This window comes from Hypanus sabinus, chromosome 28 (assembly GCF_030144855.1).
Source record: "Hypanus sabinus isolate sHypSab1 chromosome 28, sHypSab1.hap1, whole genome shotgun sequence".
Lineage (NCBI taxonomy): Eukaryota > Metazoa > Chordata > Chondrichthyes > Myliobatiformes > Dasyatidae > Hypanus > Hypanus sabinus.
The window spans coordinates 19305499-19331089 of NC_082733.1; the positions used below are offsets into that span (position 1 = coordinate 19305499).

Sequence of the window (25591 nt, forward strand, 5' to 3'; positions counted from 1 at the left end):
ATTCCACTTTTTCTCAGCATTGACAGTACAGGGTTGTCACTTAGCATCATGTTTACTTAACATGTCTTTCTCTGAATGCTCCCTGTCACTGTGCAGCACTAGATTGGTTCTGGAGCATCGCACCTTGAGCCTTGGGTACAGATTTAAAAGATAGTTTTCCATTTTTGTTGTTCTGATTCTGCTGTAGAAAGCTGGCAGGCTGATGACGGTACAGCAGGAGTGAATTGCGCCTGATAAAGCTGCTACTGCATTTTCAATATCTTCTTTAATAATCTCTTTCATGAGGTAGATTTGGTTGAATGGAGTTTGGTTAAAAAGAGGAGAAGAACTCTTAGCATTTGAAAACAGCCTTCAGGACTATTTATGCAGAAATAGAAGCTTTGGAGTTGAGGGATATATATTCTTGTTTGGATAATTAAAGGGTTAGAAGACAATTGAGACCATACAGAATTGGAAAGAATTTATAAACATGGAGAAGATGGTTTGAATACCTGTCTTAATTGATATGTGCTAAACTCATGTTTTAAAAGTATACTGTGTCGTATTCTGCTTCCATTGATTCCAACAAAGCTGAATTTCAAAAGTCGATTTCAACATGCATGTGTTGTTACTTTATTTCTGTGAAGGAGGAAAAAGTTTTACACTGAACTCCAGGTTGTTTGTTGGGAAGGAACAGTATCACCAGGACAGCTTTGAGAGAAGACTTAACATCAATGTAAAGGAATTAGTGAAACTAGGTTAAGTGACCATAGGGATGTATGTTTACAATGGTTCACTTACTCCAGCTTTTGAGATGCCATTAGCAAAGCATTTGGCTTCTGATATTTTGCTGGTAAAAATTCTAATCAGATACACACCAAATTGAAATTTAAGTAAAGCTAAGGTGCCAGAGTGAGAGATGCCCAAGGAAATTCATCCTCTTTGGTATTGATTCTTTTGCTCCCTGGAATTTCATTACTCATATATTAAGTGCCAGTTGAGTTCAATGCTCTGAAAATCTGTGGATTCAAGTCTAGCTCCAGAGAGTTAACAATAACCCCTATGGTTGTGGTACAAAAGGAATGTTGCATTGTTGGAGCTGTCTTTCCCACACGGCATTAAAACAACAACCTCTCAGGTCAACATAACTTCATGATGAAAATTTTCTCTGAAAATCTATCCAATATTTATAAGTCAGACTGAATCACTAAAAATCAATATAATTTCATGATTACTACATTGCTGTTTTTTTGGACATATCAGTATGCAAGTATTACAATAGTGACCCCATTTAAAAATATTTCATTGGCTTTAAATAAAACTGGCGATCTCTGGAGATTGTAAAAAGTGCAAAAAACGTAAGTGCACTTTTTTTCCATTCTGTTTAAGGAAGTACAAAATTTAAAGCCATTTCAGAGAGTACTCGCAATTCTAAATTCATAAATGGATTCCTCAGATAATGGACATAAACACAGAACAACAGTGCTTAAACTGTGCTTGAGATTTAAAACTTAACTGAGTTGACTAAGTCAATTTTAAACATAGCAGGTTAAAACATACAGGAATTTTAACAAATAGCCCTCCCACTAAAAAGATTAAAGGGGTAATTTTACAAAACAATATGCTTCAGCACTGGAAGTGATCAGTGAGTGTTCTCTCACGTGGCTTCCATGAATTTTCATCTGTTACAGTTAAGGAGCAAGATAGTAAGCTGGGGATTCAATTTCATTATATTATTCCTCTTACGTTAATTTTGCCATGATAACTAATTTTTATTACCTAATATTGATGTTTTCAAAAAGAAAATATGGTCAAACTGTCAAATAAATCCAGTAATACACCCAGTTAACTATTCTAAACTAAACCTAAGGCAGGGAGAGTAAATAGGGCAGATATTTGAAATCCTAATACGTTCATGACATTGACAAGTAATCAATTATATGGCTTTCCTGTATCGGACAGTGTGTTCCAGCAATATGTAAAGAGATGATTGTTGCTGGAGGAAATGATATAAAAACCATTGCTGTGTTTATAATTTTGATCTTTGGATTTGCCAAATGATAAATTTTAATTTGAACCAGTGCTTTCTTGACATCACTTCCCAAAGCCATTCCCTCCATGAGCTGAAGTTCAAGAGGAGCAGGCACATTGAAGGTTAATCGGGGTGACACTGAGTTGCATGCTCACAGTGCCAGAGACCTGAGTTCAATCCTGACCTTGGGTCTTGTCTGTGTGGAGTTTGCACATTCTCCACGTGAGCTTCTCCAGGCGCTCTTCTTTCCTCCCACATCCCAAAGACAAATACATCAGCAAGTTAATCAACCATTGTAAATTGCCCCTAGTGTGCAAGTGAGTGGTAAAATCTGGCTGGAAATGAAAAGATGTAGGGAGAATAAAAAATGGGATTTATGCAGGCTTAACATGGTTGATGGTTGGCATGACTGTAATAGGAAAAAAAGACCTGTTTCCATGCTGAATATCACTAAAACTCTATTCCTTCCAGTTTCCTCAGCATTCTGACTTGGAAGTGTACTGCCATTTCATCAACAACACTTGGTCAAAACCACACATTGCTCTTTCTTATTGAAACTTCACCGGATAGCATGGTCTAGAAGAAGGCTTGCAAGGGTAATGTGGCCAGCATTTATTGCTTATTATCAAGGGCACCTAGGGATGAGCAAGGAATTCCAACCTAATTAATGGTAATTATATCATGGAAGTACAGTACATGAGACAGTACAACATATTTCTGCTGGTAGAACTTCAAAATATTACAAAATATCATCAACATTTCTTTGCTTGTTAATATTAATTTGTGGGTCTGCATTGAAATGCCAGAGAACACCTGGCATTTCTGTCTACATACCTTTTTAAATGTCACTGTATTTTTTTAAAATCCTGGTGGCATTGAGTGGCAAGAGTAAAGCATCAGCATAAACCTACATTGATATGACTGCTTTAATATTATAATAATAATAGTTTATTAAATATTTAGCAGGAGTGTTAGAAAACAAAGTTCCATATAGGCCTCCTTTGGAGATGTAAGGATCAAGGCAAAAAGATGGTTAGATTTTAGGTTTTAAGGATTATTTTAAAAGATCAGAGAGATACAGAGAGATGGAGATGCTTGTTGCAGGGGGAGGGGGTTGTTGGGCATGGATTTTATACTTAAAGCATAGGCAGTGAAGACACAGCTTCTGGATGTAAAGCATTGCTGTAAAGGGCAACCTCAACTGGAGGAACGCTTTTCTTTGAAGGATTATCATTAAAGTTGACTTAGTCAACTCAACCAAATTGTAAATCTCAACCATAGTTTAAGCACTGTTGTGTTGTTTGTCTCCAGTATATGAGGTATACATTTATAAATATAGGATTCTGAGTGCTCTCTAAAATGGTCGTAAATATTGCACTTCCTGAAATAGAATGAAAGAAAATTGCTTTCACATTTTTGCACTTTTTAACAATCCCCAGATATCACTAATTTTACTGACAGCCAATGAATTATCTTTTAAATAGGTCCATTATTGTAATATGGGATACCAAGGAGTAAATTGGCTAGAGGAGTATCAGAAAATGGGGAGAGGCGAACAAAAGGAGGAATTTGAAGAGCAAGCATAACTTTATAATCAAGGTATTTTCAGACATCGGTTTGCAAACTCTCATGCCACTGCCCACAGGGTCAATGGGTGGATTAGACGATGCAAGCTTAGGCCATAGACCAGAAATTTAGGTGCAATTGGATCTACAGTGAATATGGAATGTTGTCGAGAGCACAAGCTACATAATGGAACACAGTCACGTTTAAGATGAATTTAGAGACTACACAGTAGTCAAAATGGAAATAGAGTAAGGGAAGTACAACACACTGCAGCTGGTGAATGGACGGCCACTGGACTTAGATGCAAAAAGAAGACTGCTTCTCTGGCACACTGGAAAAATATTGACAGGGATATTTGTGTTTGGGCAATCACGTGGAGTGTGAGCTGGAGGTCATCCAACATTTAGCTCCAAGTTTTGCCAGAAAATTATCATTGTCTTTACCTGATGGAGATGAGCAGCACACCAAACTCTCTGTTTCAAAAGGAGCTGCCTTGCCTGTACTTATACTTATTTTTGGCAGACACGATTGAAAGCCACTGCAAGAAAGAATCAAAGTTTTCTATGTAAAAGCTGTCCAATGGAGTTCTCACATAGGAGGTTTGCTTATTGAGGCAGACGTGCTTTGTCCTGGAGATGTAGAAATCAGCTTATCAGGCAGCTGAATTGCAATACTTTAGTGTTTGAAAGTGGGTTGATTGACAAAGCTGTCTGCAATGACAGCACGGGTTGGAAATAAATATGACAACTCCTGGTGAATGCTTTGTGTGTCAGTCCAATTCCATATCACTATAGATGGCTGCAAGTCCATTAAGTCTCAAAGTCTTTATGTGCTTTATAACTTTTGCTAACGGACATTGCTGGGAAAAAAAAGATTAACTATCTGGAATAGCATTATGATGTCAAAGTTCAAGGTGGTTTAATGCATTGGTGAAAGTTAAATAAAATATAACCTGCTATTCAGAATTATTTCTGCTTCTCTATGTATTTACTCTTAGCAACAAATTCCTTTTAACAGTTTCAGCTTGAGTTACATGATACCACAATGTTGTTTTCCCTTCTGAGAGATAAGTACTTCATGGAGAAAAAAAAAATCCACATTTGAAGTTTATGATCCAGAATTATATATCTTCATTATTCATCTGGTGACAATTTAGCCCAAAAGTGTACATGTTTTTTAATCTATGATGTGTAATGGAAACTATTTCACTCAGAGGAACAGACCCTTGCATTTTAACAATGAAGTCCCTGATAGGTTCTAGGTGGAACCACAGAAAGGCTTTTTCACATGAGTTTAATAATCATGCTTCTTCCAGGGCTGTTCTGCATGGTGGGCTAAAATGAAATGAGAAAATGATAAACGCAAGAGATTCTGCAGATGCTGACAGTCCAGAGAAACACACAAAATGCTGGAGAAACTCAGCAGGTCAGTCAGCGTCAATGGAAGAGAATAAATAGTTGATGTTTCAGGCTGATATGAAGATTCCTCCAGTACTTTATGTGAGAAAAAGATAATTATTATATTTAAAAGAAGCACTTTATTCATAATATATGTACAGCAATTACAATTACTACACATCATTCTCTAAATTCATTATACCATCAAATTAACTCATCTTTTACAGAGCATTAACACCACTCACATTTTCCCTTTTAATAATTCATTGTTATGAGAAGCAGCCAATTGTGCTAGCTTCCAGGGTTTAGATGCTCTAACTCTCCAGATTAAGGACAGCTGACGTGGCCCCGCTAAAGGGTCGGGACCATCCCGCTAATTGGCAATCACGTTTTGTGTGCCATTAATTGAGAATTTAAAGAGCACCTGTAGGGAAGCTCAGTGCTCAACTGTAAGCCCAACCAGAGATATTGTCTAGTGTTTGTGCTGAGTTCTCGATCCAATTTTATTCCACGTCTTGATCCTAGCCTTGGATTCTCCAACATCCTCCAACTATCCTCGTCAAGCCAGTATGGACCCAGTGTGGTATCAGAGTCTTGCGTCCACTAAGACCGGCCACAGCGAGAATATATCCAGAGTGAGCCTGGCGATACATGACCTCTAGATAGCTGTTTGTCAACTTTTGCTAGGAGGAAGCCAGTATCAGTCTGGAGGGCCTGTCCGCTGCTCTGGGAAACCAGTACACCTTCCATCCTTGGAGAGATTTGACAGTGACCCGAGCTCTTGTGCGGCTTCCTCATTGAATGCTCGTTAGTGTTTGAACTCAGGCCATCCCACTTACCTTTGGAGCGCAGAACAATGGCCTTCATTATATCACTTCTGAATGAAAGGGCCCTGGTCTGGGCCACTGCACATTGTGAATGTAAGTCAGAGATGTGCTCGGTTTCAGAGGAATCCATGACAATCATGAGGAAGGTGCTCCATCGCCCTGCCGGAGCCGGTCGAAGATTCGACAGGGTGGATGGCCGGAGGCCGACTACATGATTGAATTTCAGACCTTGCCCCAAGAGATTGGCTGGAATGGGGAGGCCTTGGCCACCCTACACCACCATAGATGCCGAGATGAACTGAAAGATGCCCTCGCCTTGGGAGAGCCAGCAGCCAGGTTATGATCGACCAGTTCATTTGACTCAATAATCGTCTGGAAGAGCGAAATGGGGACTACTGCAGGAGGATGAAGAGAGCCGGTCCAAGCCTGGTCCCTTTGCATCGCAGTTCCACTCCCCAACCTCAGACCATGACCAGTCCATCTCCTACTCAGGATTCAGTCGAGCCTGTGCAGGTTGGTTGCACTAGAGTCTCCGCCAATGAAAGGTCCTGGCATCAGAGTCAAGGTGGCTGCCTTTACAGTGGGGAACGGGTCACCTGCGGCTCAAATGCCCAAGGCTGCAGCCAATGAGGGAACAGCACAGACTGTGTGTTGTCAGGAGGACTCTGATGGCAGCAGCCACTACTCCCAGTCCCATGGATTCTGTGAGTACATGCTGAAGGCGACACCACAGGGGTAAAAGCTCTGTGGACACTGGGGCAGTGGGTAATATTCTGGGCTTGGGAACCACCTGTGGGCTCAACACTCTGCTGCGAGAGTTGATCCGGTTTTATTCCATGTTTCAATATGGATACTCCAGCGTTTGGGTCCAACAGATCCTTATCAAGGACTCTTGTCAAATACACATGTGCAGTGTCTGATGGGTTGTTACACAGGACCTGGCCCACCAGTGTCCAGTGATGACAGTACTCCAGACCATGGTCCTTCATTAAAAAACCTTTGAGGTGCTGATCCGCACCTCAAGCAGGTACACCCGTCGTCTGGAATGTGTGACTCTGCAGCACGTGCTTGTAGATATCTTCTTACACCGAAAAGCCAACAAGTTTGGAGTTGATGTAACTTTTCTTGCCATTGATTGGTTCTAGTAAAAATCTTAGGCCATTTTAACTCTTCATTTTACTCCCACTCTGACCCATCAGTCTATTGGCTCCTCTGCTGATGCAGCGAAGCCCAACATGAGCTTGAGGAGCAGCAATCCATTTTCTATACGGGCACATTGCATCTTCCCAAACTGAATATTAAATCCTACAATTTTAGGTAACTTGATTTCTCTGCTTAGGAAGGTACCGTAAATTCCCGTTTATAAGCCGACCTAGAGTATAAGTCAACACTCCCCATCATTTTCAAGGTTAAAAGACTGACTTTTTCATGTTACCTTTGTATAAGCCGACCCCTTTTGTAGAGGTTTTTGATTTAACCAGTAAAGATCACAAGATCTCACATGCTGGTACTCAGCTTTGTTGGATCCGGAACCTGGAAATTTTGTGAACCAGTACCTGCTAAGAAAACAGGCCTGCACATTGTAGAGCATTATAAGTGAATTCTTAATAAATAAATCAGGGAGGGAATTTTTGGAATAGTTTCCCAACGGTAAAGAATCCTCTGAAATGTAACCCCTGTGAAACCATTTAGTGCCCATCGTAATCTTGCTAAGACATAACACAGGGTGGGGGGGATCAGTACGTGTACTCAGTATTGAGTTTGTCACCCCCATGTACAAAAGATTAAAACAAAACAATGTGATGCTGGCTTCAAGCTGAAGGTTGTTGATTTTGCTAAAGGAACAAATAATTCTGCAGCTGCTAAAAAGTTTAGTGCAAACGAGAAACAAGTGAGAGAGTGGAGAAAGGCAGAGGATACGCTGAGGGAAATGCCAAAGATGAAATGTGCAAACTGCGGGAAAACATGCCAGTGGCCAGAGCTCAAAGAAGTAGTTTTAGAATGGGTGAATCACCAGCGATCGTCCAGACACATTGTTACCAGAGAGATGATTCAAGTTCAGTTGTTGAAATGGGCTGATAAACATCGTGAGGTCCGCGAAAATTTCGCGAAGTTGGTGCACCTGATTTACGAATAGACATGATCTTTTGTTGTGACAAAAAACAAAGATTGCTAAAACAATTCCCGCAGGATGTTGTTGTTTATGTTCAAGAATGCTGCTGGATGGATGAAGTGGGTTGCTTGAAGTGGGTTAAAGAGGTGTGGCGTCGATGTCCTGAAGGTTTCAGGAAGGAAAAGTCGCTACTTGGCTGGGACGTGTTCAAAGCACACTTGTCAGACAAAAGCAGCATTGAAAGCTGAAAATACGGACATTGCAGTCATCACTGGTGGTTTGACGTCCGTGCTTCAGCCACTAGATGTGTGTTTAAACAAACCATTCAAAGAATTTATGCGTCGACAGTGGAACGAATTTGACTCAAAAACAGCCAATAAATACGACCTGTCTTCCGTGTATTCATTTTTCCAAAGTTGGCCCCCTCTGTATAAGCTGACCCCATAATTTTAGGACCAAAATTTAGGGCCAAATTCTCGGCATATACACTGGAATTTATGGTAAATATGAATCTAGAACAGTCCAGCACAGAATAAGCCCCTTGGGCCAGGATGTTGTGCTGACTTTTTAACCTACTCCAAGACCATTCTAACATTCCCTTCCACATAGCCCTCCATTAATTTTTCATCCATGTGCATATCTAAGTGTCTCTTAAAAGTTGAAAATCTATCCGATAAGATGGCGATGCGTGCAAAAGCAATGTCTTCTTGGGGCCTAACCAAAGGTGCTTTTTCTTTGCAAAATTAATTTTTTTTATGATCCAAAGACAATTCTACTCCCATAACATCGGATAACGAAAGGCTACTCAGTCAGTGAGTTGCTTTTTAATTGGAGTAGCTAGATTGGTATTGGCAGCAGAGCTGGCTGAGGTGTCCAAGGGATTGGCCGGGATGGTGGAGAAGGAGCCGGCTGAGCTATCAGAGGAATATTGGATATTGGAAGAGCCAGTCAGGATAACGCAGGAGGTGACCTGGCTGCAGACCGTGTAACTGGCTGCTATTTGGAAGCATCACAACTGGCACAGTATAACCATGAGAGATTGTCTCGGACATTTCATTTGCGATGGCAAGACTATGTTGGACAGTGATAATGTAGGTTGCCACGGGCATGTTACCCTTGTCTGGTGGTGGGACAGATGACATGAGAACTAGGCCTCAAGCCTGGGCTTGTTTGCTCTTGCAGACCAGGTGAGAGACGTGGAAGCATTTACAGTGTGGTGTCCCAGCTTGGCTGGGGCCTCGCCTCTCCCATCAGTGCGGCCCTTCTGCGTTCGAGTGGAGGAATGGCAGGCTGGATTGCGTGCATCTGCACACTGCTAGGAGATTGTACCATTGATTGCCAGACATTGTCGCTCCTCAGGGTCTTGGACCACATGTATGCTTTTTTTTCTGAGTGAATATACCTCTTTGCTCGCTACCTTGAATTATTTTGCTCACGATTTTTGAACATTTGCTTGCTATTCCTAAGTGGATGATGGTACCTACCGGCGACTCTTTTGCTTGCATCTTTGGAAAGACCTCTATTTCTATATTTTTCTCTTTTTTTTTGCTTTTCAAGGTTCTTTTGAAGACCCTGACCTGGAGATACACGCTGACTTCAGTTCTTTGCGGAAATGGGGCCCGCTCTCGGGACCTCACGACTGGCCGCTTTTCGATATACCAAGAATAGGGTTTGGAAAACTAGTGTGTCTTCAGGGTGCCGGATTTTCATGGCTCTGGAGGTGGGCGGATTTAAGGCCGGTGCCTGATGCTTCGTTGGAGACACAAGGTCATAAGCAGCGAGCTGACTGCTAGCTGTGTGTCCAGAGACCCGAGTTCTTTGGGCACAGAGCTCAGAAGAAGCAACGCAACAGACTTTTAACACCGTAAATCAGAGAGTTGCTTTATTATGTCTCCCTTGTCGCTGCGAAACGGGGACACCTCTTTTTCCCTTATTAGTCTTTGGGGTACTGCAAATCTGTGTCTTTGTTGATACTTTGCTGCATGGGGGGTTGCACCAATGCACTTTTTCTGGTGGGGGTGGGGTCATTGCTTTGCTGCTGCTTACGTGTTGGAGGGGGGAGCTGGTGGGCAGTCTTTGGGGTTCTAACATTTAACTGTCATTCATTCTTTGGGGCGCTCCTCTGTTTTCGTGGATGTTTGTGAAGAAGAAGAATTTCAGGATGTAAATTGTATGCATTTCTCTGACATTAAATGTACCTATTGAACCTATTTTTAATGTTTTGCACCTTGACCCTAGAGGAACGCTGTCTCATTCAGCTGTATCTATGTTTGGTTTGAATGAGAATTAAATTTGATTTGATCTGCCTCCACTGCCACTCTGGTAGCATGCTCCATGCATTAACCACTCTCTGTAAAACACCTACCTCTGACATCCGCCATACTTTTCTCCAATCACCTTAAAATTATGCCTTCTCATTATTAGCTATTGCACTGTGAAAAAGATGCCTCTATCATGTAACTTGCATCTATCTTCCTTTGCTCAAAAGAGAAGATCCCTAGTTCTCTCAACCTTTCTTCATAAGGCATACTCTCTAGCCCTGGCAGCATCCAGGTAAATCTCCTCTGTAGCCTTTCTAAAGCTTCAATATCATTCCTATAGAGAGATTACCAGAAATGAATACAATACTCCAACAGTTGTCTAAACAATGTTTTATGGAGCTGCAACATTACTTCATGACTCTTAAACTCAATCCCATGGCTGTTGAAGGTCAACATGCCATACATCTTCTTAATCACCCTATCAGCTTGAGTGGCAACTTCGTGGGATCTATGGATTTGAACTCCAAAATACTTCAGTTCCTCCACTCTTTGAAATTTGCCATTAACCTTGTACTCTGCTTTCAAGTTTGACTTTCCAAAGTGTATCATGTAAAGCCTTTCGAAATTGAACTCCATTTGCTAATTTTCAGCACAGCTCTGCATCCTATCCATGGGCCACTGTGACCAGCGACAACCTTCTAGACTATCCATAACACAGCCAACCATCGTGTCATCTGCAAACTTACCAATCTGCCATTCCACTTCCTCATTCACTGCAAGTCATTTATGGAAGGCGTTTCTTCTTTATGTTACTGCGTAAGTTAATCAAAAATGCTTCTTTGTTATGTTAACTGGTGAGAGAGTGCTTTCTCTTGTAGCTTGTTGGGTTATAATTACTGATAACGAGAGTCGTATTCATTTGTTAACCAATTGGGATAGATGTTATTCTTTCTTGTGGGTTTGTAAGCTAGTGATGAGCGAACTTTTGGGGAGTAGGAGGGGAGATCAAGAGGAAGACAGACGTGCTGGGAGTGTTCTGGTCGATTACTTCAGGTGGTCCTGAGCTATGAGTCGTGGGGTCGGAGCGGATCGCAGGGGAGGAAGGAAGGTCCCGAGCTCCAACTGGGTGTGCACGAAGAAACTGAACTTTGATAAGTCGGGCGCCATTTTGTGTTTCCATTCATTCCCTTTTGTATTGTATTTTTATTAATCTCATAGTCCAAGTAAGATTTATAAAGTGTAATTGGTAAAACGTACATTGTGTGCTGGCTGATGATTGATGTTTGATGCCGGATCAGGTGGCATTGCACAGCAATCGATGCAAACCTGAGACAAGGTTGGGTGGGGGACGGGGTCTCCCCTAGATACATACGAGCCGATATAGCTGAACGTTACATTGATAAAACTCACAGAGCAGTGATCACAGGACAGACCGCTGTAGAACGCCACTAGGCAGGGACCTCTGGCAGAATGGCTCCATCTACTAACACCATCTGCCTCCTATGGGCAAGCCAGGTCTGAATCCATTCAGCCAAGTTTCCATGGATCCAATGCCTCCTGACTTTTTGAATGAGTCTACCACGGGGAACCTTGTCAAACGCCTTAGTAAAATCCATATACACCATATCCACCATTCTACCTTCAGTAATTTGCTTTGATACTTCCTCTATGAATTCACTCAGCCTCACGAGGCACTACCATCCCCTCACAAAGCCATGCTGACCATCCCAAATCAGACGATGCTTCCCCCAATGCTTGTAAATCCTGTCTGTAAGAATCCATTTCAATATTTTACCCATCACCGATGTAAAACTCATTGATCCATAAATATTCCCAGTATTATTCCTATAACATTTGTCATCCCTCAGTCTTCTGGCATTACTCCTGTGGCCAATGAGAATACAAAGGTCATCGCCAAAGATGCAGCAATCTCTCCCCTCACTTCCTGTATGAACTTTTGAGTATATTCTGTCCAATCACAGGGAGTTATCTACCCTAATGTTTTTCATACCTCCCAGCATATTCTGTTTCTTAATCTTGACATGTTCCAGCATATTAGCCTGTTCAATTATATCCTCACATTCGTCATGGTCCCTCAATGATGAATACATAAACAAAGTATTCATTAAGGGTCCCCAAGCACATGCTTCCTCTTTTATTTTTGATCAGTTCTACCTCCACTCTGGTCATCCTCCTGTTCTTCAAATATTTCTAGAGCATCTTTAGGTTTTCCTTAAACGTACTAAAAAAGGGCTTCTCATGTGCTCTTCTAGCTTTCCCAAGTCCTTTATTAAGCTCCTTCCTGACTACATCATACTTCTCAAGGGCCCTGTCTAATCCTTGCTTTGTAAACGTTAAGGATGTTTCCTTCTTTCTCTAATTTCGATGTTCCATTTCTCTTGTCAACCATGGTTCTTTCATCCTACCATCTTTTCTCTGCAAGTGCTCTCTTGACAACCATCATGTTTCCGTTGTGCATTTTCCTCAGTACATTCATTCCCAATGTACAATCAGAGTCAGAATCAGAATCAGGTTTATTATCTCTGACGTACACTCAATGATAACTTTATTAGGATTAGGGACCTTCTGTGCCGAATAAAGTGACCACTGAATGTAGGTTCATGGTCTTCTGCTGCTGTAGCCCATTCTCTTCAAGATTTGACGTGTTGCCTATTCAGAGATGCTTTTTACACACTAATGTTGTAATACATGGTTATTTGAATTTCTGCCGCATTCCTTGAACAAGTCTGGCTATTCTTCTTTCAATTAAATATTTTCCCATACCATCTGTTCCTATCCCTATCCAAGGCTATGCTAAAGATCAGGAAGCTATCTCAGCTCAACACGGACATTTATTAGGTTTCCTTTAAGAAGTGATGCCATTCCAGCCTGAACTCCAAGTCTAAATAGAGTTTCTTTCATTTTTGTTAGATATCTTTGGTGTCTGTGGTTTGAAATAGTAGAGTTAGCCACATTGTTAAAATGAAACTCAATGCGCTAGATTGGAAGAAGATTGCAAGTAAACAGTTGCTTCACCCGGAAGGACAGTTTGGGTCTCTGGATGATGGAGAGTGAAGGGCAAGTGTTGCAAGGGAAAATGCCATAAGGAAGTGGTTGTTTGGTGAGAATGGACAACTGAATTAGCAAGTCATGATGGGAACAATTCCTGTGAAATACCGAAAGGCTCCAGATGAAGAGTGTTGGTATTGGTGTATTATTGACATATGTACCAAGATACAGTGAAAAACATGTCTTGCATACTGTTCATATAGATCAAATCATTACACATTGTGTTGTGGAGGACAAGTTAAAAGAACAGCAAAGCAGAATAAAGTGTAAAAGCTACAGAGAAAGTGCAGAGCAGGTAAGCAATAAAGTGCAATATTATAATGAGGTAGATTTAATGTTATATTTCCATCTTATCGTACGAGGTCCAATAGAAGTCTCAACCCACAACATTAATTGGCCATTTTCATCCATACATGCTGCCTGACATGCTAAGTTCCTCCAGTAGTTTGCCTGCTCCTCCAGATTCTGGCATCTGCTGTCTTTTATGTCTCCCTGTTTTTAGAATATGCAGCAGTACAGCACAGGAATAGGCCTTTTGGCCCACAGTGTATTGCCAAACTAATTAAACTAGTAATTAACTAAATTAATCCCTTGTACCTATACTATATATCCAACTTCAACTTGACCTATTGGGCTTGCCCTCCTGTTCTGAAGCTCAAAACTCTCGCCTTCTACAGTCAGGTTACTTTTGTCTATGTTCTTCCTCTTGCTATGTTCTCTCACTGACCAGATGATCTTATTTACAATATATGCCCCTGGCCACCCCAGTTTTAACCTGCCAGATCGTCACCTGCACCTTTAGAAGCCTCTTTTCCCTTTCTTTCAGTTCGGATGAAGGATATTCAATCCAAAACTTTGATTCCATTCCTCTCCACATCAGATACAGCCCGACCTGCTGCGTATTTCCAGCACTTTCTGCTTTTTGATTAGATTTCCAGTATCTGCATTTTTTTTTTGATTTTCAGCAGGACTCTGCCGTTTGACCTTTCAAGCCTGTTACACCATGGGTGAACTGCCCTAGACCTCATCTCCTTTTCTGTAGCAGTTCCCCGTGACCCTCGAGTCCCCAACCTTTCAAACACATGTCTATTATTTTTCCTTAATCCTTGCATTCTCACCAGCCCACCAACTCACTGGAGAAGTATAACATATCCCCTGACGGAAAGGATAACTCCCACCAACTCTGTACGAAGCTGAAGAGCACAATTTTATTCCTAGTCTAGCCAGCTTTTTTTTCCTAAAGTATTCTTTGTTTCAAGAGGTTGGGAAGCAGCAGTGTGCTTGATTCCCTTTCTGAGGGCTATGAGATCTTTCTCATTTGTGGAAAAAGCATCTACAGCTGTTTCCCACCAAGTAACTCCTGTGTAAATCCCTGTATAAACTTTAATATTAAGTAACAAAAATCAGGATTAGCCTGCTGAACTTTCCCACAATAGAGAGAAATATATGTGGTGCAGTTTTGGGACTAAAAATTGCAATAAAGTGATTCTAATGAAAAATTAAATGTTTAATAGTTTATGAGGTTGAAGAGGTCACCAGTAAAGGCCAAATGGAAATTCCAAAAAGGAGACTGGCAGTTCCATGAGGAAGTGTTGGCATTCACCTTATTTTCTGAGAGATTTTTCAGGTATGTACACTAACCCTTTGCAAAAAAAAAAGTCCTAAATTTTACATAAGTTGATGCCCGGTATCTGAACAATTACTTTCTCATGATGGAGCATTGACTTCTGCACTTCCATAGCTGCTTATTGAGTTTATAGCTTGTAAGATCTAGTGAAGATTAAATTCATTTGAATGGAGAGGAGTAGCTGCAAGGGAAGGGGGTAGTCTCAATCTGTTGAAAAGTTTTTTTTTTCTTTTTCTTGATTTTGCTGTAAGACACAAACCTGTGGCTTAAATCATTTTAAAAAAAAAAATCAGACTAACTATCTTGATGTCATCTACAGTACTGTGTAAAAGTCTTGGGCACATATATGTAGCTAGGGTGCCTAAGACTTTGGCACAGTGCTGTATTTGCCTATGTGGAGTGGAGAGTGAGTTTGTGAATCTGGTGAGAGCAAAGTTGGGATTAGCGAATTTGAGTGTGGCAGGAGGGGTATGGGACAAGTAGCAGAGAAGGAGCACTGGGGCAGGGGGTTGCTGCAGGTGCAGACATACCACCCCGAGACACTTGATAAGGTCATTTGCTTCCAAACAATTGGTTTATTGAGCACAAGATCCTTTACCAATTGGATTACTGATCATTACAGAATGTCTTTCTGTTGCTTCTTGCTCCCTCCCCTCTCCCTTCCCCTGTTCCCAACCATGTTTCCCCTCTGCTACCCTCTTCCCACTCTCAGTCCACAATAGAGACCCATATTATGTACGATGTACTGTGTATGTTAATCAAAATGGCTTCTTTGTCTTGTTAATAGGAATGCTTCTTTGTATGATAAGTGCTTTCTCTCACAGTTGTTTAGCTTTAGAATTGCTGATTGTATTCATTTTTTAACCAATGGGGAATGTAATTTTGCCTTGTGAGGCTGGGAGCTTGGGAGTTTTTGCGGTCTTTTCAGGGGAGTCGGGAAGAAGACGCTGAGGAAGGTGGACGTGCCGTGCACTGCTCGGTCGACCACCAGGGTGGTCCCAGGTGCAAGGACGTGGAGGTCGGAGGAAAGCGATGATGGTTGAGCTCCAACGATGTGCACTAAACTGACTGAACATTTGATAAGTTGGCGCCTTTTACTTTATTTTCTTTTCCTTCATATATACTGTATTGCATAGTACTCTTTTAGTTTTAGTAAAATCTTTAAAGTGTATTCCATAACGGTATCTGGTGTGAGTTTGATATGGTGTGTGTGCGCGTGGCATAAACTTGATTCTCACAGCACCTGCGTGTACGGGAGGTGGGGCGGTGAGTGGCTGGATCTCCTTTTCCCCTAGACATATACCAGCCTGTTGGGTAAGTGTTACCTCTCTCTTTCCCTGTTCCCAAACATGTTTCCCCTCTCCTACCCTCTTCGCACTCTCAGTCCACAATAGAGACTCATATTAGAATCAGGTTTATCATCAGTTACAAAAATCATCTTTTTATTTTCTGTGGCGGCAGTGCAGTCCAAGACATAAAATTACTACAGTACTGTGCCCGAGCTATACGTAAGACTTTTGCAAAATACTGTAGCATATCGTGGCCTTGCAGCCTTATTGCCTGCCTGCACTGCACTTTAACATTTCATATTGCATTCTGTTATTGCTTTTTCCTTGCACTACCTAAATATGCTGTTGCGATGAAATGATCTGTATAGATGCCGTGTGGCACATTGCCTTCTGATTTGGATTGTCGAATTCAGTCTGATGCATCTGTATTCATGATGGAGACGAGCTTACCTGATTGATATCCTTTCTTGTCAAATTTTCTTTCGGGTTGATGTCCATGGCCAGATCAGCCATGATCTTATTGAATGGGGGAGCAGGCTGAAAAGCCCAGATGGCCTACTCCTGCTCCTAATTCTTTATCTTTCTTATGACATTAAAGAGATACAGTATATGAAAACTACGAGGAGTGTAGATCAGCTGAATGATCACAGTTTTCTTCCCACAGAAGGGTACTCTAAAATTAGAGGACCGAGAATTAAGGTTAGAGGGAAAATATTTAAAAGTGACAAACAGAGGGAGGAGGGTATATGGAAAAAACTGCCTGAAGAAGCTAAAGAGGTATGTACAATTACTAAATTTAAAAATTCAAGATTGTTTAACGTCTTTTCCAGTACACAAGTGTAAAGGAGAACAAAATAATTGTAACTCCAGCTCAGATGCAGCACAAAAAAAATAATGAGATAAAGAGACAATAAGTATAAATACATAAGGTAGCTTATATACAGTGCATAGATTGATTTTATGTCCATAAAATGAAACTAGGCTCAGGAGTGTTGGTACTGTACATAAGGTGACAGTGGCAGTGAACTGAGAGAGAGAGAAAGATGCTGACTAAAGTAAAGGCAGTGACCAGGAAGGAGACTGAAATCAAAATTGAACCCACAGACCAAGTAGATAGGATTAAAGAGTGCGTGGAGGAACAAGAGGGGATTCCTCCACAACAGCAATGCCTCACCTACAGTGGGAAACAGATGAACCACGAGAAAATAGCAGTGGACGACAAGATACAAGAAGAATCTGTACTCCACCTGGACCTGGCCTCGAGAGGACAAAGTCGATGATGATATCTTACACCATGTGCCTCTCTCCCAGAATGCCACCCCACCCCCCAACACTCACCGTGCCGTCAAAATGATACTTGCACAGGTTTATGAAAAGAAAAGGCTTAGACAGAAATTGACGAAATGCAGGCAAATGGGACTACCTCAGATAGACATTTTGGTTGGCACGGCTGGGCTGAGAAGAAGGCCATGTGTGCACTGGCGATTCATTAAGGTCAAAATGCATGTTTAGGTATTTATATAATATCACATTTTCTTTGCAAGTTTATTTCCTGACCATTTCCCATGACATTTCAAAACAAATCAAATATTTCAAAACCTGATGCAAATTTGCAATTACTTGTCACACTTATTACTGTATTACTCATTATATTGCTTGGGTGATGAGAATTTACATCTCTATTTTGAGCTTCTTGATGTACTTATCCCTCTTTTGTATGAGATGGTGTGTTGTGATATTGTCGAATTTACATTTGATGTTACTGGTATTTCACCTGATACTTTTTGTCTCATTAGTTCTGGTGCAGATTTGAGCTGTATCCTCATATGAATGAAGTGTCAATGATGATGAAATCAACATTGCTTGTTCATTAGCAAGTGTTGTGGTGTGAACAGGCTGAATCGTACTGTATATCATTGTTTAGATTATACTTAAATCATAATTATCTCCCCTTTTTGTTGTGTACTTCTATACTTCTGTCATAAGAGCATGGTAACAACATTTCCTCAGTTTCTTTGTACATTTCAATACATTATATACAAGTGATCCAGGTTCCATTTGCATTTTTATACAGCCATATGGTCTTCATAGATCTTCCGGAGACAACACTGCTGTGTTTGTTAAGCATGATGCTATCTATGTGATCACATTGATGTCATCTCTGATTGACCAATGATATCTTTTGCCACTGGAGTTTTCATCATCAAAAAGTCTTATTGAAGAAAACATCTGCATCTCCTCATCATTTTCAGCCTCCTCACTGATCTATTCAACTTTATTGATGTTAAATTTAATAGATGGTTCATCGTCACTCCTAGCTCTCTCATCCTATCATTTGACCGTGGCCACCTGCGACACTGTGCACTTGAAAACATAATTTCTCTTCTTAGTTTATATTTCACAGTGAAATCATTGCTATAAAGCTCAAAATAAATCTCTGCAGTGTTGTTGGCAATAGAGATTTGTAAAGGCAAGAACTAATCAGGGATAGCATGGCTTTGTGTGGAAAATCCTGTCTCACTACTTTGACTTTTGAGGAAGTAGTTAAAAAGATTGATGAAGACAGGACACAGGTATTATGAGTGAGACACTTGCTTAGAGTCTGCATGTTTGGCCCAGAAGTTTATGGCACAGGACATCCAAGTCAGTCTGCAAATAGGAACCAGAATTGGAAGAATGCCTTTTTTTGATTGGATTCCTGCAATTAGTAGTGCACCACAGGGGTTCTGCTAGCACCTTTATCATTCATGATTAATACTAATAATTTGGATGTGAATGCAAGAGGAATGATAAGCACAAGATGACACTGAGTTGGGTGAAGTGGAAAGTTGTCCAAGTCTAGAAGACTGCAGATGGAAAATGAGATGCTCTTTCTTAAAGTTGTGCTGGGTGTCACTGTAACAGTGGAGGACACACCAAAAGTGAGGAGGATGAGGAATCAGAGTGGCAGGCAGCAGGAAGCTCACAGTCATTCGCGTGGGCTGAATGGAGGCGCTACACAATGTGATCGCCCAATCTGCATTTGGTTTCTCCAATGTAGACACCACTACATTGTGGATATCAACGGACACCAGATTTTTAGAAATGCAAGTGAGTTGCTGTTTCACCTAGGAAAAAACTGTTTGTGTTGTTGAATGGTGTGAAGGGAAGAGGTCAAAGGATAGGTGCTGTATCACCTGTAGTTGCAAGGGAAAGTGCTATTTGAATAGGAGTGGATGGTAGAAATGTCATGGTCCCTTTGGGCAATCTTCCCACCTTGCTATTTACCTCAGTAATTTGCCCTCAATCCCCTCGTTTGGTTTTCAATCATTCCCAGGTGCCAATAACTACACACACCTGTTTTCTATAAGAAAATGCAGCATAAACACCCTGTGATCACAACAAGGAACTGCCTGTTTGTTAGTAGACTCTGGTGTAAGTAACCTCATTTCATGGTTGTTAGGACTGCCGGTTCTAAGTCTATCATTGGTCCTGGATACTGATTCCACGCTCATTATGTCAATAACGCCTCCTGTCTCTGCTCCTGTGCCCATGTTCTGCACTTGAGTTTGTCCACCGCCACGCTTGTGTAACAAGAAAAGTGCAAGTGCACCAACACTCACGAAGGGAACAGTTCAGGTGAGGAGGGGAGAAAAGGGGATGCTGTGCCTGGTGAAGGAATGTCTTTGAAGATGGAAGAATGTGGCAAACAATGATCAAAGTTACTTCGATCAAAATGTTTGGTCTAAACAACAACAGAATCTCATGACCATGTCAACATGTTTTTATGTATTGTGTTGCTACCACATGATTGGTTGATTAGATATATGCATTGATATGCAGGTATACAGGTGCATCTAGTAAAGTGGACACTGAGTGTATGTGCCTGTGGTCTCTTGTTCTGTGACAGTGATGCCCAATGCAAGCTTCCAAAAGAGTATCTAACTTACTAATTGATCATGTTGCATTCTTCAGCTTCAGGTAACTTACAAAATACCTTTGTAAAAACCACCGCTGAAATACAGTGAACAGACTTTAAGGATTGTGTTCTATAAACAGCCTCAACAACTGCCACTGGTGTTCATGATGCAGAGCAATAGCGTCATACAACTTATAGGAAAATGTATTGCTGTTAGAGGTGCTCAACATAATTACAGCTGTGTATTTTTATTCTCCTGTATATCTTGTCTGCTAAAAACATGGGCATGCAATCATAAGCAGGGGTTGACATGAATTGTGTTAATATTATAACAGTGCTAAATAAGCAAAGAAGATAAAAGGAATAACATATACTAGCAGGTTAGGTGGAGAGAGATGTGAGGAAGGCTCATTTGGTATTTATATACTGACAACAGGCTATTTGATTGAATGGCCCATTTGCACCTGTTAAATTCTATTAAATCTAATTAATTTTCTATGGCATTTCATACAGAGAATGTCTAAGGTATACTTACTATAATATTATCTCATACTAAATATGCTTTAAGTTAAATATTTTAATTTCAGAACTCCCCTAGTTCCATGATTTTTGCATGCTACATTTTAAGTAACATTTATAATATATTTACTAACACACAGACCTCCAACTGCTTGGTTGCAGTGTGATATCTCCTGCACCAGTGAATTTCCACTCTCTTGATGCAAACGCCCCCATTTGAAATGCTTGTAATGTTTTCAAACCTTTTTCTTGAACTATTTGTGACTAATTTCAACAGTACTTCCACACTTGCATCCTTGATTTGTTTTAATTGGAACTCTGATCCTCATTGGTGTGCTCTCCAAGTACTGGAGGCAACATCCTTCCATTCAGTTGACTGCATGCCCTGCACAATGTTGCTTTTGGCACTGATGCCAGGTTGCTTGTTGCTCAACGTTTTTGAAATTGGCCAAAAACAAGTTTAATAAACAATGGGATGCTTATCACCAAGAGAGGAGCTTTAAAATGGTAACCAGCTGCTGTAGTTCCTAGTGGGATCACACTTAGTTGAGTGTCACTGCCAACACTGCTTTGCAGAGCGTAGTGTTGGCTTGTGAAAGTACACTGTCAGCTCTTTAAGGAGCAAGAATGTAATGCTGAGTCTTTGTAAGGCTTTGGTCAGACTACATTTAGAGTATTATGAGCAGTTTTGGGCACAATATCTAAGGCAGGATGTACTGGTGTTGGAGAGGATCTGTAGGGGCTTTATAAGAATTATCCTTGGGATAAAAGGGTTAATATGAGGAATGTGGGATGGCTCTGGCCCTATACTCACATGAGTTTACAGGGAAGGGGTAGATGGGTGGGGGGAAGGAATGATTTCATTGAAATCTACTAAATTTTGAAAGGCCTGGGTAAAAAGGAGATGGAGAGTTAAGGATCAGAGGGCATAACCTCAAATTTAAAAAAAAGACATCCCTTGAGATGAGGAGCTTCTTTAGCCAGAGGGTGTTGAATTTGTGGAATTCATTGCTACAAATAGCTGTGGAGGCCAAGTCATTGGGTATATTTAAAGCAAAGGTTGATAGGTTCTTGATTAGTAACAGTGTCAAAGGTTATGGGAGAAGGGTAAAGAATGAATGAGGGAAAAATAAAAAAAAACAAATGGCGGAGTAGACACAATGGACTGAATGGTTTAACCCTGCTCCTATGTGTTATGGTCAGTGTGGCATCCAGACAGAGGTATCACACAGAATGGAGGAGAGAGGCCTTTCACATTTTCTGAAAGGGATACAGGAATAAAATCTATGCTAGAAGACAGAACCTTTGCCTCAACTGGAAGGACTGTATAGGCCCCTGAATGATGGTGGAGGAGGAAGTAAGATCAAGTGCTGAACATCTGGCAGATGCAAGGAAAAGTGGCAAGAGTCAGGGAAGGATGGAAGAGAAGGATTTCGCGTGCACCTCTTCCAACCTCATCCACTGTATTCTCAATGATGGCTTCCCCTACATCGACGAGATGAAGTACAGACTAGGTGACCGATTTGCAGAGCACCACAATGGTAATCCTGAGCTTATGGTTGCATGCCCTTTCAACTTCCCTTCCCAATGCTGATATGTGGCCTTCTTAACTGCCAGTCTGAGGGCAAACACAAACTAGAGGAACAGCACTTCGCATTCCACCTGGATAAATTGCAACCCGGTGACATGAACAGTGAATTTTCCAACTTCCAGTCAGCCTTACCTCCAGCCAATCTTTTCCATGTTCCTATTTGTTCCTCCCATTTTCTTTCCCCCCTTCTGTCAATTTATCAGTAATGCAGAGTACGTGAGATAGTCTTGGGAAAATTTGTAAACTTACCCCAAACCTTGTCGGAGCAATGGCTAGAGCAAAAGGTGTTGCATTGTCTGGTTGTCATTGCCACAAGCAAAGCAGCATTGTTGATTAGGATTGGACTGACTGGACTGTCCAATGCAGAAACAGTTGAGGTTTTTCTACATAGTTCATTTCTTCTCTTCTGCAGGAAGGTCCTTGATCATCCAAATTCATTGCCTAGCCACGTAGAGTAAAACATTGAAGTATAATTTTAAGGAAATGACTAATATTTTGAGAAGAGTCAAGCCATTCATATAATCTCAAAAGCCAACCCATAAAGGACACAAACCTTCTTCATGAATACATGCACAGATCAATGAAAACGTTCACTCAAAACTTCATACATTTTCTTGATTTCACTTTATTCTGAGGCTGCTAATAATTTGTTAATAACCTCTAAAGATGTTATATTAATTTAATGCACTTTGAATATCTGAGTAACAGAAGTATTTTTCCACCAAATAGGCTTGTAGTAGTAGTTTGACAACGTTGCTCTTTACCAGAAGTGTTGGTTTCTGTTGTAGAAAACTGGCAATCATACACTAATTGTTAGCTTAACAAATGTATAATAATTTATTGGGATTTTCTATTGATGAGTTGTGCTGATAGCATTCAACGTCACCATTGTCAGAACTACAAAATATATATAACTTCTGTGAGGATTGTTGCATATCTAAAAACCCACAGTTGTACACTTTCTTGGAACGATTCAACACTTCCTGACTGACACAAGAAACACAAAGATGTACATGTCAGAAAATGATGAGCAGATTGGGTTTTTTAACCTCAAGAGCAAAGGCAGCTGGGAAATAGCCTAACAGAATTCTTCAAAGGTGAAATGAATTTTGATAAAGTGGATGCAGAAAGAATGTTTCCACTTTGAAGGGAAGGGCATAATTGGAGACCACCGACATTAGGCAGTTTCTAAGAAAAACTGTTGGAAATTCTGAGGAAATCTCTTTACCTAAAGGTAGTGAAAATGTGGATCTTCCTCCCTCATGGAGTGGGTGAAGTGAATGGTGTAGATACAGTAAAGGGGAGGTTGAACAAACATATGTCGGGGGAGGGAATAAAGGGTCACATACAGATTCAGCTGAGGAAATGTACAAGGAATTTGAGTGATGCCTAACTGTAGCATGGGCTGGTTGTACAGAATGGCCTTTTTCTGTGCCAGATGTAGAAACACAGAAACATGGGACAGGATTAGACTATTCAGCCCTACAAGTCTGCTTGCTTGTACATTCAAAATGAATAGGACTGATCCTTTTTCTTAATACCGTATTCTTTCTCTCATCCCATATCCCTTGAAGCCTTCTATGTCCAGCAATACATATTAAATATTTATTATGTATTTTTAAAACATTTTCAGTGACTTGAGCGCCATGGTTTCTTGTGGCAGAGAAATCCATAGATTCACCACCCGTAGAGTGAATAAAAACTTCTCCCCATCCCATTCTTTTTAGCGTACATCTGGAGTCCTAGTCTGAGACCTTCCCAGCTTGGGGATACATCCTGTCAAAACACTTGAAATTTTGAGCATTTCAATGAAATCCTCTTTATTCTGAACTTAATTGAATATAGACCCAGTCTCTCCTTGTATGTCACATTCCCCATCCCAGGAAGCAGTCTGGTGAACTTTTGTTTCATTCCTTCTTTCTTTCTTGGGTAAGGAGAGCAAAGCAACACAACATACTCCCAGGTGTGGTCTCACTAAGGCCTCACATAAATGTAAAAAACACCCTTGCTCCTGCATTCAAACCATCTTGGAATGAAGGCCCACATACAATTATTTTAATTTATTTAGAGATCCAGAATGATAACAGGCTTTCCGGCTCAATGATCTGTGCCATCCAAATACTCCCAACATTGAACCTATAACCTGTATATCTTTGAAATGTTGGAGCAAACTGGAGGACCGGGAGGAAACCCATGCAGTCAAGGGGAGAACGTACAAACTCCCTACAGGCAGTGATGAGAATTGAACCTGGGTTGTTGGTGCTGTAAGAGTATTACCCTAACTGCTATGCTATTGTGCTGCACTTGCCTTAACTGCTTGTACACTTACAGCACGTTTGCTTTCTGCAACTGATTTAGAAGGACACCCAGTTTGCTTCTTTTTCTAACACCATTTAAAATTCTTCAGTCTTTCTATGTTTCTTCTACCAAAGTGGATGTATGACAACATGACCCTGAGATGCACCCATGAACTTGTTCTTTAAACTGGCCACCTCTTGCTCATCCTGTGTACTCTGTGTGTTATGATAATGTCAGAGTTTCTAGAGTTGGAGTGGGGTAGTGCACATGTCTGTTGCTGTTGGGATTGTCCGTTAGGGTCCATACATCCAAGGTCATAAACATATTGCAACGAGTTTATCTTGCCTTTGTGTTGTTTCTTTTAATGTGCGGTAGCCTTTTCAAATAAGCTGCTATGTGAATCTCATAACGTTTTGATCCTGTGGCAAACAAGACCATGACGATAAGGGTGACCCCAAAGAAGTTTATAAAATCATGAGGCAAATGGGCATGCTAGACAGTCTTCTGCCCAGGGTTGGGAAGGCCACAACTACAGGGCCCAGGTACAAGATAAGAGGGGAGCTATTTAAAAGAGGAAACTTCTTTACACAGAGCATTGAAAGTTCTGGAAGAGCTGCAAAAAGAAGATATCAAGGTGGCTACGACTGTAATATTTAAGAGATAGGTACATAGAAAGGAAGGGCTTGAAATGTTATGGACTAAATCCTAACAACTGGGTCTAGTAGGGAGGATGCTATGATTGGCATGGACCCTTTAGGCTGGAGCCACCTCTTACAATGCTGCATAACTCTAATATGACAGTATTGTGCAAAGGTTGGAGGCACATGTATGCCTAAGACTTTTGCACAGTATTGTAATTGTCAATGTGGAACGGGGAGCAAGTTTGTAAATCTGACGGGAGCAAAGCATGTTGGGAATGGTGAGGATGGAGTGCCATTGGACAGGTGGCAGAGAAGAAATTCCAGGGGTGGGGCATGGCATGGGTACAGACACACTCATCCCTGAGACATCAAGCAAGGCTATTTGATTCCAAAGGATTGGTTTAATGATCATTAGAGAATGTCTCTCTGGTGCTTCCCAGTCCCTTCCCTTTCCCCCTTTACCTAACCATGATGCCCATCCCTC

The 25591-nt window shown here is 41.0% G+C and overlaps 1 protein-coding gene and 1 long non-coding RNA gene across 2 annotated transcripts in view; both read left to right on the plus strand.

The window, feature by feature from the left end:
• The first annotated feature begins 4916 nt into the window (after positions 1-4916).
• LOC132382468 (uncharacterized) overlaps positions 4917-25591 on the plus strand; it is a 174348-nt gene continuing 153673 nt past the window's right edge. Inside the window, exons 1-4 of the long non-coding RNA XR_009508324.1 lie at positions 4917-5076; positions 10826-10991; positions 13448-13539; positions 14759-14871. This is a non-coding gene — a long non-coding RNA (uncharacterized LOC132382468). The remainder of the gene's footprint in view (positions 5077-10825; positions 10992-13447; positions 13540-14758; positions 14872-25591) is intronic.
• On the plus strand, positions 17138-17473 carry LOC132382341 (NEDD8-like). Its single transcript, XM_059952468.1, has one exon. The coding sequence runs from the start codon at positions 17204-17206 to the stop codon at positions 17438-17440; it is 237 nt and encodes a 78-aa protein (XP_059808451.1). The 5' UTR covers positions 17138-17203; the 3' UTR covers positions 17441-17473.